The sequence below is a fragment of the Dama dama genome, chromosome 26 (assembly GCF_033118175.1).
Source record: "Dama dama isolate Ldn47 chromosome 26, ASM3311817v1, whole genome shotgun sequence".
Taxonomy (NCBI): Eukaryota; Metazoa; Chordata; class Mammalia; order Artiodactyla; family Cervidae; genus Dama; species Dama dama.
Genome location: NC_083706.1, coordinates 50,206,416 through 50,223,866, shown reverse-complemented (window position 1 = coordinate 50,223,866; position 17,451 = coordinate 50,206,416). Strand labels below are relative to the sequence as shown.

Sequence of the window (17,451 nt, the reverse complement as noted above, 5' to 3'; positions counted from 1 at the left end):
TCCCTGACTTCTGTGAGCCGGTCTAGCAAATCAGGAGCTTCCCCCGTGGCTCAGTCGGCAAAGAATCCGCCTGCAGTGCAGGAGACCCAGGTTTGATCCTTGGGGCAGGAAGATCCCCTGGAGAAGGAAACAGCAACCCACTCCAGCATTCTTGCCTGGAGAATCCCATGGACAGAGGAGCCTGGAGGGCTACAGCCCATGGGGTCACAGAGAATTGGACATAAACTGCAGGTAACACTTTCTAGCAAATCAGTTGACTCCAAAGAGGGAAGAGGTCAGAGGACCCTGATCTGTAGCCAAGTCGGGCAGAATTGTGGATCACCTGGGGCCCTAATCGTGACTGGCATCCGAGGGGGGACGGTCCTGTGGGACCGAGCCCTTAACCGGTGGGGTCTGAGACTCTCTCCAGGCTGATGATGTCAGAAGTCGGTTAAACTGTGGGACACCTGGCTGGCATCACAGACTAGTGCCTGGTGTGGGCAAAACCCCCGTATTCAGTGACCCTAAGTGAAGTGTCCTGGGAGAGGAGTGAGGAGGACTCACGGGAGAAAGGAGACCGGGGTTTTCCTACACACGAGGAGGTCACTGCGTTTCTCCACCACAAGCAGCCCTGAACGCTCGGGCTCCCCGGCCTCGAGTCCTCCAGACGGTTTCACTGTTCTGAAACCTTGTCCAAGAGATCCTGGCTTGGCCCTCAGCTACCCACCACCCTAGCCCACTAAGGAACCCACCCACCCACACCCTCCGTGCAAACTAGAGCGCCTGCGGTCTGCCAGGCGCGGCTCTTGGCAGGGAGAACAGAGCTGTGAACAGAGGAACCAGCCTCTCAGGGTAGAGATCCGAGCTCAGCGAGGGAAGTGTGGAGACGATGTCTTCGCAGGTGGGGAGCGCGATGGAGGTCTCGAGCAGGAAGGGGTGGGGGCTGCAGCCTTAAGAACCAGCGGTCAGAGGTGGCCTCTGGGACGCTGAGCCTCGAGGGAGGCTGGAGGCCGAGCCCTGGTGGGTGGGAACTGGAGGACGAACATTCCAGAGAGAGGAAAAAGCTGAGGCCGGGCAGGCTGAGCGAGGAGGCCCGTGGGGCAGCCTCAGAGCCAAGCCAAGGGAGCAGGACTGAGGCCAGAGGGATTTCGGGCCTAGATAAAGGGCCCCGTGGGACCGGGGCTTCACCCGGGGGCGAGGGCAGCCCCCAGAGGCCGCCTGAGCCAAGCATGGGGAAGCTGCCACTGCCTTGCTGGGCCCTGGGGGCTGGACGGGGCGGCACCAGCAGGGCTGGAGAGAAACGCACTCAGGGTCTGATTGCAGGTGGAGGTGGGAGGATGTGCTGATGGGCTGGATGTGGGGTGTGAGGGCCAGCAAGGGGTCCAGAGGCGCCAGGCGTTTGGCCCCAGCCTCTGGAAGGACGGCCTTCCCTTGACCGAGGGGATGGGAGACGTCCACAGAGCGTGCGGACAGCACACGGGCGGGGAGGGGCTTTGGAGTCGTTCAGAGCCCACCTCCATCAGTACACACACATCTGCTAGGCCTTAACGTTCATGCCTGTAAAATGGGCCCACACTCGCCCTCCCTCCTGCCCAGGGTGTGGCCGAGCGGATCAGGGAAGCCTGGGGCGGAAGGGGAGCTTTTCCGCAGAGGGCCCAGTGGTACGTGCCCAGTGGAGAAGCCCTTCTGGGCCGTCTGGTCTCTGCAGGGGTTTCCCCTTCAGTCCAAACGTTACCACCACCCTGGATGAGACCTAAATGAAGGCACATGCGTTCTGGCTCCCCGGAGAGTTTCATTTAGGGACACGTAAAGTTTTAGTTTCATCTCATTGTCCCGTGTCGTGTGATATCCTTATTTTGTCAACCGTTTTTCAGTACCGTGGTATTTACTGAAAAAAATCTGCGTCTAGGTGGATCCATGTAGTTCAAACCTGTGCTGCATCAGGGCTGAGGGTCGGTTTCTTGGGGACTGTGACCCCAAGGAGAACGGTGTTGGGGGGACCCAAATGGTGGGGGCAGGGCGCAAAGCCTTCCTCTGGGGAGGGCAGGTAGGAAGCAGACAGTGCCCACTTGGCCATGGTCACTGTTAACCATCTGTGTGCCCTTGCAGAGTCCACCACGACCCTGCTCCATGGGACCGCCCGGGGAACAACAGAGCCCCGCCCACCGTGACAGCATCCCCAGCGGACGGTCCACACACTCCCAGGTCCCAGGACCACCATGTGCCGCTCCTCATCTAGGAGACTCACCGGCCACGCTCCCTACTCTAACTTCACGTGCACTCAGCCATCTCTCCTTCGAAAGACCTTCCTAGAGGCCTCGTACCAAGAAAGGCCATTTCCCTTTAAATTCAGCCTTTTCCAAACTTTCTTGAACCTAACTCCTCTCCAATGTTTGCAGAACCTCTGTCAAAAACCACGCAGATCAAGTGTTCCGTGCGGGGGGCCCTTTGGGGAGTGCGGCTCTAGGAGACAATGCATCAGTCAAAACGTGCTCTTCAAGGGTGACTTCTTTCATCCTGAGCCCCCTCCCCGGTGCTTGCAGCAGGATTCCGAAAGCCACGAGGTGGGCAGAGTGGGACAGCGGTGGGGTGGGCAAGGCCGGCCCCGAGGGGAGGGCGCCCGTCAGGGGTGGCAGAGGGTGATCGTGGATGAGGAGGGCAACCTCACATCAAGGTCACGGAAGTCAAAGACCAACCTCCCCGATGGAGGGAAACTCAAGACAGGGCAAGTGAATGGGGGCAGGATTCTGAGTGGGGTCCTCTCAGCGAAAAGTGTTGCCATGACAACCAGCCGACGGGAGGCACCACAGCTCGAGGGTCCATGTTGTGTGTTGTTTGGGGGGGGGTGGGGGTGGTGACATCCCAAGGCATCAGGGAAGCAGTTCACTCTCACATGATTCAGGGAATAAAGTTCTTTGCCCTGTATGTTTCATCAATTTCATTTCTTTAATCTAAAGCCAAGGGTCACAGGGCCTGCCTGGGACCCGCCCCTCACGGCGCCCGCCCCCCATGACTCAGCACCGCTCTGGGGACGTGAGGCCGGCTCCTGAGATGCTTCCTCCAGGGGGATGTCCAGAGCCGCTGCCAGGTGACCCCCCTATATGCTCACCCTGTCCAGGGGTGATGGGACCATTTGTTCAATTCTGTTTTCCTCCAACTCTGTATCCAAATTAACAGTATAAATAAACTTTATTGAACTTGATTCACCAACCGCTCAAAACACAAAACAGCCTAAGAAGAAAGGGAGTGAAAGTCGTTCAGTCGTGTCCGACTCTTCACAATCCCATGGACTGTACAGATCCCTGGAATTCTCCAGGCCAGAATACTGGAATGGGTAGCCTTTCCCTTCTCCAGGGGATCTTCCTAACCCAGGGATCAAACCCAGGTCTCCCACATTGCAGGCATATTCTTTACCAGCTGAGCCACAAGGGAAGCCCAAGAATACTGGAGTGGGTAGCCAATCCCTTCTCCAGGGGATCTTCCCGACCCGGAATCGAACTGGGGTCTCCTGCATTGCAGGCAGATTCTTTACCGACTGAGCTATCAGGGAAACCCATAGCTCATTCCCAGGAGGAAGCAAAGAAATGTGAGTAATAACTCACAGCCTGACTCTGGCCTTCCCCTGCATCTTTAGGGAAAACAGTTCACTTCCCCCAGGACTGGAATGACAGAGACTGTCACGGGGCTCTTCAAGCTCCATGACAATGCTGCAGCCTTAGCTCCCCAGCACCTCTGGCCACTCTGTCCCCAAAGACCCGGCTCCCTACCTTGGGGTCCACGCAGCCCAGAGAGGCACCGCAGGACCGCCCTGCCCGGGATTCATGCAGTGATCCATCCCCCAGGGACGCATAGCACTCTCAGCCACCCTTGAGCTGCCAACTCCCCGTCAGCCAAGAAGTCATGTCCCGCCGGGTCGTGGGGGTTCTCCAAAGCTGGTGAAGGGGTTTCTAATCCATCTAACCTGGCCCCCACCCCAAGGCACACTGCCTGCTGGTGACCTGACCCCTGCAGGAAAGGTAAGACCTCCATGCCCACTTCTTGAACTGGTGCAAAGGGACGGAAGAATTCCTTCTAGATGTCCCCCTGGGGTGGCCATCGACCTCCCTGAAGGTGGTCGTGGCCAGCGTGTCACAGGTTGCTGGTTAGCCGGCAGCTGCATCTAGAAAGCTCTGGGTGGGAGCCAGGTCTCCACTCTCCCATGGATTTTTCTGGGCACGGAGTTTGCCTACACTGCCCTGACCCTCCACTTATCCCAGCCTCCCATCAATTCAACACACAGTCTCAACAAAGGTGGGGCTTAAAATCTTGGTTAAAAGGAAACTAAATTAGACTCGTCAAAGGTTGTAATTCTTACTTGCTGTCAGGGAACGTTTTCCTAAACTTCCTATGACCACAGCTGGCACAGACTGTCAGTCTATTTGCAGGGGCTCAGGGAAAGAGATTACTGAGGTGCTCAAGAAAAGACTGTGAGCGAATACCTCACACGCGTGGTCACTTCCCTATCGCCCTGTGGCCGGCACGAGCTGACCACCAGGGCAGATGGCCTGAGGCGCCGATGAAGGGTCATCAAGTTCACCCACAGGGCCCGCGAGTGCCCCTCTGGGCAGAGATGGCTCCTGTGTCTCAGTGAAAATGGGTGGCTTGGACAACGGTTCCCTGGACACAGCGTCCAAGAACCAGCAACCGCGGGCTCACAACGTAAACCTTTGTAAGACCCCGGAGTGTCCACATCGGGAGAGATGCTGTAAAGTCCTCAAGAGGAGAACAGTCACTCCAATTGGAAATAATCAGAAAACAAGCAGAAAGGAAGGACGCTGACTCCGATAAGTCTACAGTCAGACATCATACCCCCTGCTCGACCTGTCTTCATAGTAACATCCTGGAAGCTCTCGTTACCAGTTGGTCATTTCAGGTGGAAACCAGATTCATGCAAGAGAAGCCCCCCTCACTGCCCCATGTAAGCCTGGGCTGTGTACCAGGATCATGGGATCTGCACTCGCAGTGGCTGTTTTGATAAAAAATAAACAAACATCCTGAGGTCTGCTTTCTCGGAAGGAGGAAGAACCAGGTGTGGGTGAAGCTGACAGAGGCCCCCATGGGCCTTGAGTGAGTATCTACACTCGGGGAGACTCGGGGAGACTTGTGAGGGGTCGGCCGACACCTGGACACGACTGTCTCTGGAATGCGACAGGAGGCGCAGAGAGGTATCGGACGCAGCAGTGAACTCGGGGGCTTTTCACTCACGGGGAGAAAGCAGGACCACTCACTTAATAATTTATCTTTTATTCAAATCGTTGAATACTTTATATTACAGTAAATTTGATTGGAAAAAAAAATGAAGAAAGAAATCAGTTTTTAAAAATACACTCATGTTGAAATCAAAGAAGCTAGCCAAACGGGAGTACAAACCCAGGAACCCTGCGGGTTGGTTGGCTTTCCAGGATATGAATACCACTGAGTCTATATACAGCTCTATAAATGCCAGAAAAGTCATTCGTTAAACACTTCAGAGAAAGGCGCCAACAGCCGGGGAAGGACGGCGGTCCCCCCTCCCATCCTGCAGACCGGGCAGCCGGTCTCGGCGGTGCCCGGGGCGGGAACCCAAGTGCAAGGCTGGGGGCGAGAGCCTGGCCCACTGGCTTTCATGCAACTTCCGTGAGTCACGCACTGTGCAAATTAAGGCTTCTTATAGGTCAAATGGTCGATAGACACTTTTTTGTTTTTTTCTTAAAAAAATAAGCACAGTAAAGGTGGTATCATGAGAACCTGAAGAGGTGAGACCTACACCCCAAGTCTGGAAAAAAGTCTGACATCTCAACTCCATTCTCTCAGACACTCATGCGCGCACATAGGCACATGCGCGCATGCACACACACACACACACACACACACACACACACACATCAATCTTTGGGTGGGTTGTTTAACTTCACCAGCTGGCGAGAGAAATACTGATAAGTGTGCTCTCTGCACCTGGGATCGAAGACATCATGCAAAAAACAAAAGCTGCAGCTGTTACTGACTCGGGAGGCAGAGAGCGGGCGGCCCCCTCCACAGCCCAGGCAACTGGGGACCCACGCAAGTGCGCACGCACGCGTGTGCCCTGACGCCACAGAAGCAAAAGGGAGAAGAGAGAGTGGTGGAGTCTAACTGAGAGGATACATTGTGGACCAGTTCAAAGCGTCCAAGCGCGCCCACAGCCTCCCCCCGCTTAAAGGATGGACAGGAAAGGTTACCCCCTGCCGGCAGGAAAGAACTGTTGGTGGTGTTTTTTTTTGTTTTTTTTTTGTTTTTCCTTTTTCGCAAACCTGAGTAATTGTCAAAAGTCAATAAATAGGAGGAGAGAATTAAATGCTAAAATATAATGATCAAATACCCTACAGGGCCTAAAGCAGCAAGGGTCTTCCTCAAACGCAGCCCTCGGTTCCGAGAGGCGTCTGGCCCTGGCGCCTTGGCAAGCGCACGTGGCCAAGCTCAAGGCCAGGACTGGGGACAAACCCAGGGCAGGCACCGCCGTCAGCGGCTGCGCCTCCTCCCCGCACCCACAGAGAGGGGCGCCCCCTCCTCCCTCACCACCAACACTCTTCCCTTTTTTGAACAGTTTTCGTTAAAGGCCAAGGACAGAAGCATCACGGAGTCCGTCGGGTTTGGTCGGAGCCGGCGCGCGCGAGCCTAGACGTGCAGGAGGTCCTCGTCGCTGTCATCATGGAAGGTGCTCATGGGTGTGGCCGCCGCGCGGGGCCGCCCCCGGCGCGCCGGCTCCCCCCGCACCAGCCCCAGCCGGTCGTCCACCCGCGGGGGCAGGGGCACCTTCCTTGGCAGGGGCCGCAGCGGGGGGCCGCCCTCGGCGCCAGGCACCCGGGCCGGGGGCTGCACCTTCACCTCGGGGAGGGTCAGGACCTCATCCTCACTGTCCTGCTCGTCACCGTGCAGGGCAGTGAGCGCGTCGGCGGCCTTCACCGACTTTGTGGTGACGTGGCCGTTCTCCTGGCCGTCCTTCCCGGGCCGCGGCGCCGGCGGCTGGATCTCCTCCATCAGCCACTCGGTCTCGTTCTCGTCCGCCTCTTCCTCCTTGTTCACCTGCAGGGATACCGCAGGGACTGTGGGCCCACCCAAGACCTCGTCTGACCACCCCGCTGAAACCCGCAGGTCACAGGACCCCCAGCAGGGAGAGGAAGGGGAAGGCTGGCAAGCGCCAGCTCCTGCTGAGATCTGACCGAGGCAGACAGGGTCAGGGACTCAGGGACCGGCCCCTCCACTCCAGGAGCCCTCTGGGGTAGAGACATGCAGCAGGTGAGGGGAGCCACGTGGACGACACCACGTGGATGCATGCGCTTGAGGGAGACCTTCTAGAAAGCAGCTGGCAGGACAATCAAGAGCCAGGAGTGCATTTACGCCACCTGGGCTCAATTGCTAGAAACTCCACCAAAGGAAATCGTCCAAATGCCAGAGACACAACAATTTTCATTGCCGTGTTTTCTGCAGAAGAGCCAAAAAAGTAGAAACGATCTGAATATTAAATGCCATAAGAAATTAGCTGCAATCACAATGAGAAAACCTTGAAGAAGAAAGGACAAAGAATGTGTTCAGGTTGACAGCAACCAGAGACAGTTTCCCCTTTGTGTTTCGAAAGGCCTGCGATATGGTTTCCTTGCAGCCACTGGCCAACATCGGAATGACACATGGACCCTGTGTGTGTCTGGGGGGTCGGGGAGCCGCCAGAGGCCTCGGCAGGCCTTACCTTTGAGTACTTGTATGACACGTTCGCGCTCCGGCGGCAGCAGTTGGTGAGCCTGCTCATCACCATCTCCCTGGAAAGGGGGTTCCAGTTACTCCAGGCTGGAGCCGCCCTGCCCCGGAACCCCCCCCTTGCCCCCCCTTGCCCCCCTTGCTTGCTGTGTCCACTCAAGCACACGCTCCCTCAATCTGCAACAGCAGGGCTGGGAGCCAAGTCAGAGGAAGGCTATGGAATCACGAGAAGCAGATTCAAACCTGGTATGCAAAGACACACTCTGCCTTTGCAGTGTTAACAGAGATCAGAGTGAGTTACCGCATACCTCTGCACCTACTTTTCCACATGCGGATGGAATGAGCCCACACCTCCCTGCCATCCCAGGGCTGTGCTGAGATTATCGGGCTGAGTGGTGAACCCAGGGCCAGGTCACACCCAGACCTCCTGCCCGACTCCTGTATCTGGATGACGGCCTCTGGGGCCAGGGTAGTGGCGATCAGCACTTCCCGACCCTCTCCTTTGCCTCCGGATCGGTGGGCAGGTGAGGGGGGAGACAGGGAGCCCCAGAGCTGGCCCATCCCTGCCCTTGGGACAGGGCTGGCCACACGCAGAGCCCTGGGCCTCGTACATGGGTGACGTGAAACCCGCTGGACAGTCACGCTGCACTGCCCGTGAGGGACAAGACCTTTCACCCCCAAAAGGGGAAACTATGGATGGGGGTGAGGTCACAGCCGGCACCTCGTAAATGCTCCCCTCTTTAGGGCAGGGGTCAGTCGATCAGAAGGTGGTCAGCTCATGTGGGGACATGTGCAGTGAGCCATGTCCCGGGAACAGGGCGGGGTCAGGCTGAGGCCCACGGGGCGTCTGGCCGCGTGACCTGACAGCTCAGACGCAGGGGCAGTCACTGCAGGAAAAGAGGAAGCTGGGGCCCAGCTCCGAGCCTCCGGCCTGGCCCCCCGACCCTCCGCTCCTTACCGACGCTCCTTCTTGTGCAGCAGCAGGGTGAGCAGGCAGCCAGTGAGCGCCACCAGCAGCAGGCTGAGCACCGCCCCGACCGCCTGGCTGCGCTCCGAGAGCCCCTTGTGCTCCTGGGCGTCGTCCCCCGCACTCTCCCCGTCGAAGCTTGCCCTGCAGGGAGACCGCAGTGCTCAGCCCCCGCCCAGCGAGGTGAGGCCCGGCCCTCCCCGGCCCGGCCCGGCTGGGAGCTGACTGCACACCCACACCCACACCCAGGAAGACACGAGCCACCAGCCGGGAGAAACCCCGTGGGCAAACCCCTCTGCTGACGAGACTAAGGAGGAGGAGGATCGGGGAAGGCGGAAAGACACTGCCTCGACGAGGAGAGCTGGTTTGGGGAACACGCGCTCACTCCCACTCCCACCCTGGCCTCGCTGACCCTGCTGCGGGGCCCTGAGGGCACAGAGGCACTTCTGGAGCAGAGACTTAGGGGGACACACCAGCCACCCTGGTCTTCCAGGACCATGACTCTCTGCTCTGGGAAGACACAGGGTCACAACCCAGGCAACACCTTCTACCTCGCAACAACTCATCTCGGGACACAGCCTGGGTGCTCTGGGGCTGGGGACAGCCTGGGTGCTCTGGGGCTGGGGGGACACTGTGGGCCAGCACCCCACTTACCCCAGTGGACACACGGCAGAGGTGTACCAGGAGAAGAGGTACTGGCAGTCGGCGGTCTCGTGGCTGAACTCAGGGATCCCGTCCTTCACCAGGGGGTCACAGTGGAAGAAGATGGTGGAGGACACAGACTTCGTCTTGTCTTTTCCACACTTGGAGGACGAGGCGAACACCACATCCAGGTCGCCATCTGTCAAAAAGGCAGGCACACACATAGGCACAGCACCGTTAACACAGGTGCCTCAACAGTGGGCTAAGTTTACTCTCCATCATCTGTAAAAGGTCTGCAGAGACTTAAAGTCAGACGGAAGGGTCCTTCATCTCATGTCCCGGTTGAGATCTTCTGGGAGCTCACACTCAATACGGTGCCCCTGCCCTAAGTCAGGAAGCAGGAGAGACTTGAACCTTGCCCTAAGACAGGTCTGGCCCTTGTCATCAGCAAACAACATGATGTGGAGTGGGGGCTGCCCACATGTCTCAGTCCACTTGGACACTGGGGTTGACCATGTTGGCAACCAATCAATGAGCAAATCAGTCAACCAACCAAGCAACTAACCAACCAGCCAGTCAACCAACCACTAATCAACAAACCAGCCAACTAGTCAACCAATCAACCAACCACTAACCAACCAGTCCAACCAACCAGTCAACTAGTCAGTCAACCAACCAACCAACCAACCAACCAATTAACCAGTCAACCAACCAACCAGTCAGCAAACCAACTAAAAACCTGCCTGATCAGTCAAGCATACACAATGAAGAATCAATGAACGCCGGACACGGAGTCACAGTTGGGCCTCCCTGGTCAGCTTCTGAGCTTCTGTGTGTGTTGTCACACATTCACGCTGTCACACATCTGTACCATCACACATTTATACGTAACACCTCCTGAGTCCATGGGGAGAAGACAGCAGAAGCGTCTGGCTCCCTCCTGGACTTCACCCCACGGTGCTTCTCCCACTGGCTGGCTTTAATTTATATCCTTTCACTGTAATAAACTGCAAGCATGACTAAGACAGCTCTTCGTAGTGAGTCTCTTCCTAACCAACTATCACACCTGAGGAGCGCCCCCTGAACGTGCAGCTGTTGTGAGACGTGAAGGGGCCCGTGTAGACCCTGCCTCGTGAGGACAGCTTGGCGGCTGGTTTGCCATCGGCCCCGCTAGAGGGCCAGGGGACCCCCGGGGGTCCTCACTCGCACGCAGCCGGCTGAGCCGCGACCCGCGAGGGCTGCCCCACAGGCTAGAGTGTGGACACAAACCCACGAGCTGGTGAGGAGACAAGGTGGTAACACCTAACCTCAGCCAGAGACGGGCCTGGAGGCCTTCCGCCCTCAGCCTCTCGAATGAATGCAGACGCGTGGCGGGGTGGGGTTAACCTGCACTTCTTCCTGATACATGGACAAAGGTCTTAAAACCAAACCTATTTCCTACTGCTGGTGAGTGGAGTGAAAAGGTATGAAAAGGATTTAATTAACCAAGAATAAATGCACACACACAGAGGTATGCATGTACACACACACACACACACACGCTCTCTAAGCCCGGGGACTGCAGGAGGCCAACTAGACTAGACATAGGCCTTACGGACATAAGGTTCTCAGCCTGGTAACTGGGCCCCTGACCAGGGCTGCGGCGTGGAGCTGGACCGCTGCAGACACACCAGCGGCAGGGCCCCTGGGTGAGAGAAGGGAGCCCCGCGCTGGGTGTGGCAGTGGGGAAGTGGGGTGGGGGTGGGCAGGCCGAGGTGGGCCAGCAGGAAGGCCAGAAGAGAGGTGGCAGGGTGCCTGCAGGTGTCCTTGATGGGGAGGTGTGGACGTGAGCCAGCTGACCCAGCAGGACTCTGCCCAGCTCCAGTGGGCACTGCCAAGCACAGAGACTGGCTTATTTAGCTGCGCATGGAAACTTCTCTGAGACTCCACCTACTCAGGAAGCAGCTACCCACCCCCTTCCTCTCGGGGAATCGCTCAGCGGCCCTTTGAGGTCAAAAGTCAGCTGGTTTTGTAAACACATTTAACTGTTTAAAAAAAAAAAGCAAGTTCATTCACCTGGTTCAAAAATCAAACCATGAAATGGTTTACAGAGGAAGACTAGCTGTCGAAAGCAAAAATGCACGAGCTGCCTCCTGGAAATATTCTTCCCAGGTCAAGAAAGAATTAGGAAAGAAATGGGTGAGGGGGATAAGGAGGTACAAACGTCCAGTTACAAAAAAGGAGTGTACGTATGAAGTGCAGAGTGTGGGAATACAGTCAATAATTATGTCGCTTCTTTGCATGGTGATAGATGACAACCAGACCTAGTGTGGTGGTGATTTTGAAATTCACGGAAATGTTGAAAACGCTATGTCGTATAACTGGAACTAACACAGTATGCAGGTCAATTCTGTCTCAGAAACAAACCAACAAACTCACAGAAAAAGAGATAAAATTTGCAATTCCCAGGGGTGTAATACTCAGGATGCCACACACCACATGTAAATGTAACTAATCCTGCTGTAGTTAAAAGAATAAATCCTAAGAGTTCTCACTACAAGGAAAAAAAATTTTTTTTTTCTACTTTGATTTTGTACCTATAGGACATGATGGACATTCACCAAGTTTACTGTGACAGTCGTTTCATGATGTATTTAAGTCAGATCATTATTCTGTACACCTTAAACTTATACTGTGTTAGTCGTTCAGTTGTGTCTGACTCTTTGAGACCCCATGGACTGTAGCCCCCCAGCCTCCTCTGTCCATGGAATTCTCCAGGCAAGAACAGTGGAGTGAGTTGCCATTCCCTTCTCCAGGGGATCTTCCCAACCCAGGTCGCCTGCATTACAGATTCTTTACCATCTGAGCTATGGCTCTACGTCAATTATACCTCAACAAAAAGGAAGGAAAAAAAGAAACACTGGACAAAGCTGCACCCCTGTAGCGGAAGGCCTTCCTCCACACCCACTGCGGACACGTGGGCCAGGTCTCTCTCTTTTCATCCTTTTAACAAATGCAAAATCTCTTACACTCCCCTAAGTAACATCTGAAGTTCCAAAATAAAGACGCATTGTGATGAAAACCAAACCAAAGGTAATTCCAGCCGTGGTCCTCCACGCCCACCTCACCACCTCTGGTTTAGACCAGGCCTTGCACATCTGTTGAGGATGTAAACCTTCCCGACAGCGAACCGCTGGGAGCATGACACGAGCTGCTCAGTTCTCAAGACACAGGATCGGACCTGGGGCTATCGTGTTAAAACCCATCTGACGTTTTAACCGAGAGGAGTGTGTGCGCGTGAAAAGGTTAATGTTCCTCCGAGGAAGCTAAACGTGGTACACGGGTGGGGAGAATTACCTTGAATGTAGTATCTGGTTTGGTCGGAGGTTCCGACTTTGCGACTGAAGTGCTGGTCGTTGGCCTTCCTCTGACAGATGCTGGCCCCGGAGCAGGCGGGGTTGCTGGAGCCCGTGATGGACGAGAGCTGGATCTCGTACACGTACTTGTCCCCGTTGGTCCTCATGTCCCCGGAGGCGCTGAATCGTCTGAGGAGACAGAAAAGGGCTCAGGGACAGCCCTGGATCCCGGGGCCCACCTAGTGACGCTGCTAAGAAACTTAAAAAAACACTAGTAAAGCCAGAAGGTTCCTCATCAAAACTCGTTCCAAAAGGTTCCAGCTCTGACCCCTGAGCTTATCACAAATGGCAAGAGGAGGAGCAACGTTATTTTTACCCTCAAGAGACCTCACCATCTTTGGGGTTCGACTGGACAGCTAAGCAATGCCTGCCCTCTGAGTGAGACGTGACAATGTAACTGGAAACAGTAACTAAAACATGCAGACACACAGACCTCTTCATCTCGCAGCCCTCAGCCCGGCAGAGACGAGGGGATTACGGGGCGGCCCCACTTACTTGAAGTAAATGTCCCCGAGGCTGAAGCTCTGGCCGTTGGCGGGGTTGGTGATGGTCCCGTTCACCATCTGCACCTCCTGAGGCTTCACGGCACAGGCCCCCCGCGAGTCCCAGCTGAAGTGGTAGGTACAGCTGTCGGCGTCAAACCTGCAGAGGCACACGGACCGCGGTCACGGCCGCCCTTCCGCCCGCCTGCTAGGGCCCCGGGAGCCCCCCACCGCCCCGCCCTCCCTGCCTCCAGCCAGGAACCAGACGCTCCGGGCTAGGAGGGCGACTTCATCTCCCTTCCCTGCAACACCATCCAGCTCAACCACGTGAAAAAAAAAAACCAGGCAAGCACTTCAACACATAATTTTTTTATATTTAGACACTGGGCAACATCTAACAGCTGGGAAGATCTACTCCCAGATTTCTGAAAGCCTGCTTTACAAGCATTGATTTCGACCCTTTGACAGTGCCTGGGTCTCGCCTTTCCCAAGCCCTGCTTCTAGAAGGCATTGGGTCTGTTCACCAACCACAGCTCACATGCTCCCTCTGCTGGCCAAACGCCCTCCCAGCACCAGACGCAGAGATTCCCAGCAAAATAACAGGGCATTCCTGGTGGTGCCAACCACCTGCCGGGGGTCCCAGACCGGCCGCCTGAACAGCTGGCCATGGGCGGCACTCATCGGCAAAGCCTCTTTTAGTTACACTGCGACCCTGAAGACGGAGCCTGGTGAAATCCCACTTCATGCAACTGCTTTATCAGTCTCGTGCACAGGTCCCAGCCTCCATCCAGGACTCCTCCCTTGCGGAGTGGCCCTGGCCCCACCAGGCCAGGGGTCTTAGGGGCTGGTCCCCGTCGCTACTGTGACAACCCCAGTATCCTTTCTGCGGCACGCACACTACGCCGCCAAGCAGAAACAGCGGGGAGGAGCTCTGACGGGGGCCCGGCCCACCCAGCGCCCAGCTCCACCAGGGGGCCCCCGCAGCCTCACCTTGTGAACGAAGGCCGCCCCACCGTCTTGGCGCAGGTCAGCTCGATGACAGCTGACGCCGTCTTATTGTCCCCACAGCGGTAGCCTTTAGAGTAAGTTACGATGACTCTGTCATCTGAAACAGACCGTTGAACTGACGTTATCTCTAGGGCATCCTAGGAGCCTCCAAGTCAGAAGTGGCTCTGGAGACTCATCACCCTGGCGGTCAGCACCACCCAGACTGGTGACTCATATCCGGCCCGTGTCACTACTTGCTTGGCCGGAGGAGACCGGGGTCACACCTCAGCCCCTACCTGTGATCACTCTCCTGTGTGCTAGGGAGACCCCAGGGCGTGCGGCTCAGGGCTGAGTGGGGAGCCCCCCGCACGGCGTGCGTGCAGGGCTGGACTGCAGGTCGTGGCGGCAGCCCGAGGTCCCCAGCTCCCTGCAACCTCTGTGCCAGCCGGCGCCTCCCCCACGTGCCCCACAAGCCGCCCGGGAAGAACAGGGCAGGGGCAAGACCTCCACCCCACAGAGAGATGGCCCGCACAGAACTGCCCTGGTCTGCTCGATCTCCCGGCTCCACACGGAGCTCTGCCTGCTTCTGAGGAGGACACAGTCAAGGAACCATCAGAGCCCTAGTCCGCAGGGGCCAAGGGAAGCAGGGACACACGTTCAGCGGCCCCGCTCCCAGGGGCCAGAGGGTCTGAGAGCTGCCCTGGGGATGCCCGAGCTCAGCCCCGCTCAGAGGATGGACGGTGGCTCCAGGGACCAGGACACAGCGGTCCTCAGGCCCGGCGTGCAGCGCAGGGCGGTCCTCAGGCCTGGCGCACACACACCCAACCCACATCCTTAGAGGCGGCAGGCCCGGGACGGGCAGGACCAGCTGCCAGGTGACCTCCAGGCACGGCCAAGGCACAGGGGCCACTCAGGGGTTGCTGAGGGGTGAGACCCAGGCTCCCGACCCCAGGCGCGGTCAAAGCCACTCTGGGTGAATTTGTTATAAATAACTGGGCTTCTCTGGAAAATTCTGGAAGGTTCACAGCTTCAAAGTGAAACTCTTAAACTTCTGGAATATGGAAACAACAGGCGGAGGTCTTGACGAACTGCTCCCCCTGCAAATGAGACGGGCAGCACTCTTGGCCTTCCAGGCCTCAGGCACTCAACCTGGGAAGTGGACTAAGACGCTGACCCAGAGAGCTGTTGAAGGCTACACGTGTATACACACATACATGACACACACACGTAAGAAGCATGGTTCCTGAGGACTGCTGGTTCCTATGATAAGAGTCCGTCTCTTCATCCCTTAAGGGGATGTGTCCTAAGTGAACGTGGGGTCGTGGTGACCGGCCTTAGACGGTTGTCCTATTGGGGCCTGAGACCTAAGATCCCACCTGGTGTGTCAGAGAACAGGAGGTCTCACTATTCTTTTCAGGAGACTTCAGCCTCCTAGTCTTTGCACTCGGCTGTGGGAAACCACAGGAAGACCCAAGTTCGACGTACACACGACGACGAGGCACGGAACAGAGCCACCCTCAGCCCCCGGCTGCCCTTCGTAGCAGCAACAACTGAGATCTCCAAGGTCACGGGCTGGGAGGGCTGGACACTTCTGCTGGGGCCTGGGTGGGGCGTCATTTCACCCCCACTTCCAACCTGCAGAGTCAGGCTTTTTCTCCGGGTGACAGTGGTCCTCCAGAATTCCTTTCTCCATTTCAACAGCTCGAGTGGACTAAGTCTCCCTGTGCTTTCATCAGGACAGCTTGGGGGCCCCCACGGGGACACCACCCTCCCCACAGATGAACAGGCACAGCGACGGTTTTCTTTCTTGTCCCTCCCACCACCCCTGACTATCCCTAAACTAAGAAAACCCAACCTTCTCCCTTCACATGACGAAAGAGTCTCATTCAACAACCAACTGGAAGAGGAATTTTCCATCAGAACCATTAATAAAGAGCTTCATTTCGTGATGTCAAATTACTAAGACATTTACGAGGCTGTACCTGGATGGTCCTGACCAGGTTTTCGTGTCTGTCGTCCAGCTCCTCCCGAATAAACCCGTGCACGGGTACAGGAGACTCAGGCACTCGGCCCACAGGTGGAGCAGGGACTCAGGGGCGCCCTGGACATCCCGCCCTGCTTCCTGAGCACAAGAACCTTCCCAAGACCACCCAGCCCTTCCCAAGACAGACCGGACCTGTCGCCTCAGAGGACACGAGGCAGTGCTTATTCTAACGCTTCAGGGGGCGCCAGGCTGCCTGAGAAACGGTTACTGAGAACATCAGGCCTGCAGGTTCCGACGGAGGCCAGTGCTGACCCTCCAGTCCCAGGACGACACCCTCACCTTCCCAACTCAGACGTGGCACGTGCGACCGCAGGACAGGGCCCGGGCCTTACCTACAACTTCCAGCTTCTGCGTGTGAACGAGCCCGAGGACCTGCACCTCGCCAGAGGTGCTCTTTTTGCACACGCTGGCTCTCTCCGAGCAGTCCTGGGGTCCCTTGTATATTTTCTGACACAGGTTGATGTAGTACCTGCAAAATGACACGGCAGGAGGCGAGGTCAGTGTCTGTCCTGACATGCTTGGGGGCATCTCTTCCCACTCTTTCAGAAGAGGCCACCGTCTGAGCGTACCCCAGCACCTCTGGACACAGCCCTGACCTGGGTCTCTGGGTAAACAAAGGCCAGAGAGCGGGTGGACGCTGAACATGCGCGCGTGCCCACTGGGCCCACGGGGTGAGTCCCGAGACTCGGGCGGCTGAGAGTAAGGACAGGCAGCGCTCAAACCCTGGGGAGGCGTCCCATGTCCTCAGGTTACCGAGGCCTCCAGGTCTATGCTCCCCACTGTGGGGAGGACGGATGCGCGCCTGGCTCTACGCGTGGAGCAGTCGGGCCAGCACGGCCGAGGTACTCAGGGCGGCAAAGCGAGTTAACACCTCCACCAACCCAACACAGCGGGGTGGTTTAGTCGAAGTTGTGTCCGACTGTTGCAACCCCGTGGACTATAGCCTGCCAGGCTCCTCTGTCCATGGGATTTCCCAGGCAAGAATACTGGATTGCCATTTCCTTCTCCCGGGGACCTTCCTGATCCAGGGATGGAGCCTGGGTCACCCGCACTGCAGGCAGATTCTTTACCAACTGAGCCACCGGGGAAGCCCAACACGGATGGCATCTCAGACAAGAACCAAACCACGCCTGATTCCATCAGGCCCGCAGCTGGTCACCAGCTGCTTTGGGATCTGAAGGCTGGCTTTAGCTGCCTCTGCTTCCA

The 17,451-nt window shown here is 56.8% G+C and overlaps 1 protein-coding gene across 1 annotated transcript in view; it reads right to left on the bottom strand.

Annotated features, from left to right (window-relative positions):
* Positions 1-5,246: 5,246 nt before the first annotated feature.
* IGF2R (insulin like growth factor 2 receptor) overlaps positions 5,247-17,451 on the bottom strand; it is a 101,540-nt gene continuing 89,335 nt past the window's right edge. The window contains exons 41-48 of the mRNA XM_061130501.1: positions 16,578-16,714; positions 14,205-14,319; positions 13,228-13,374; positions 12,674-12,861; positions 9,350-9,536; positions 8,687-8,839; positions 7,721-7,790; positions 5,247-7,059 (exon numbers count right to left, since the gene is read on the bottom strand). Coding sequence (XP_060986484.1) covers positions 6,652-7,059; positions 7,721-7,790; positions 8,687-8,839; positions 9,350-9,536; positions 12,674-12,861; positions 13,228-13,374; positions 14,205-14,319; positions 16,578-16,714 — 1,405 coding nt within the window. The 3' untranslated portion in view covers positions 5,247-6,651. The remainder of the gene's footprint in view (positions 7,060-7,720; positions 7,791-8,686; positions 8,840-9,349; positions 9,537-12,673; positions 12,862-13,227; positions 13,375-14,204; positions 14,320-16,577; positions 16,715-17,451) is intronic.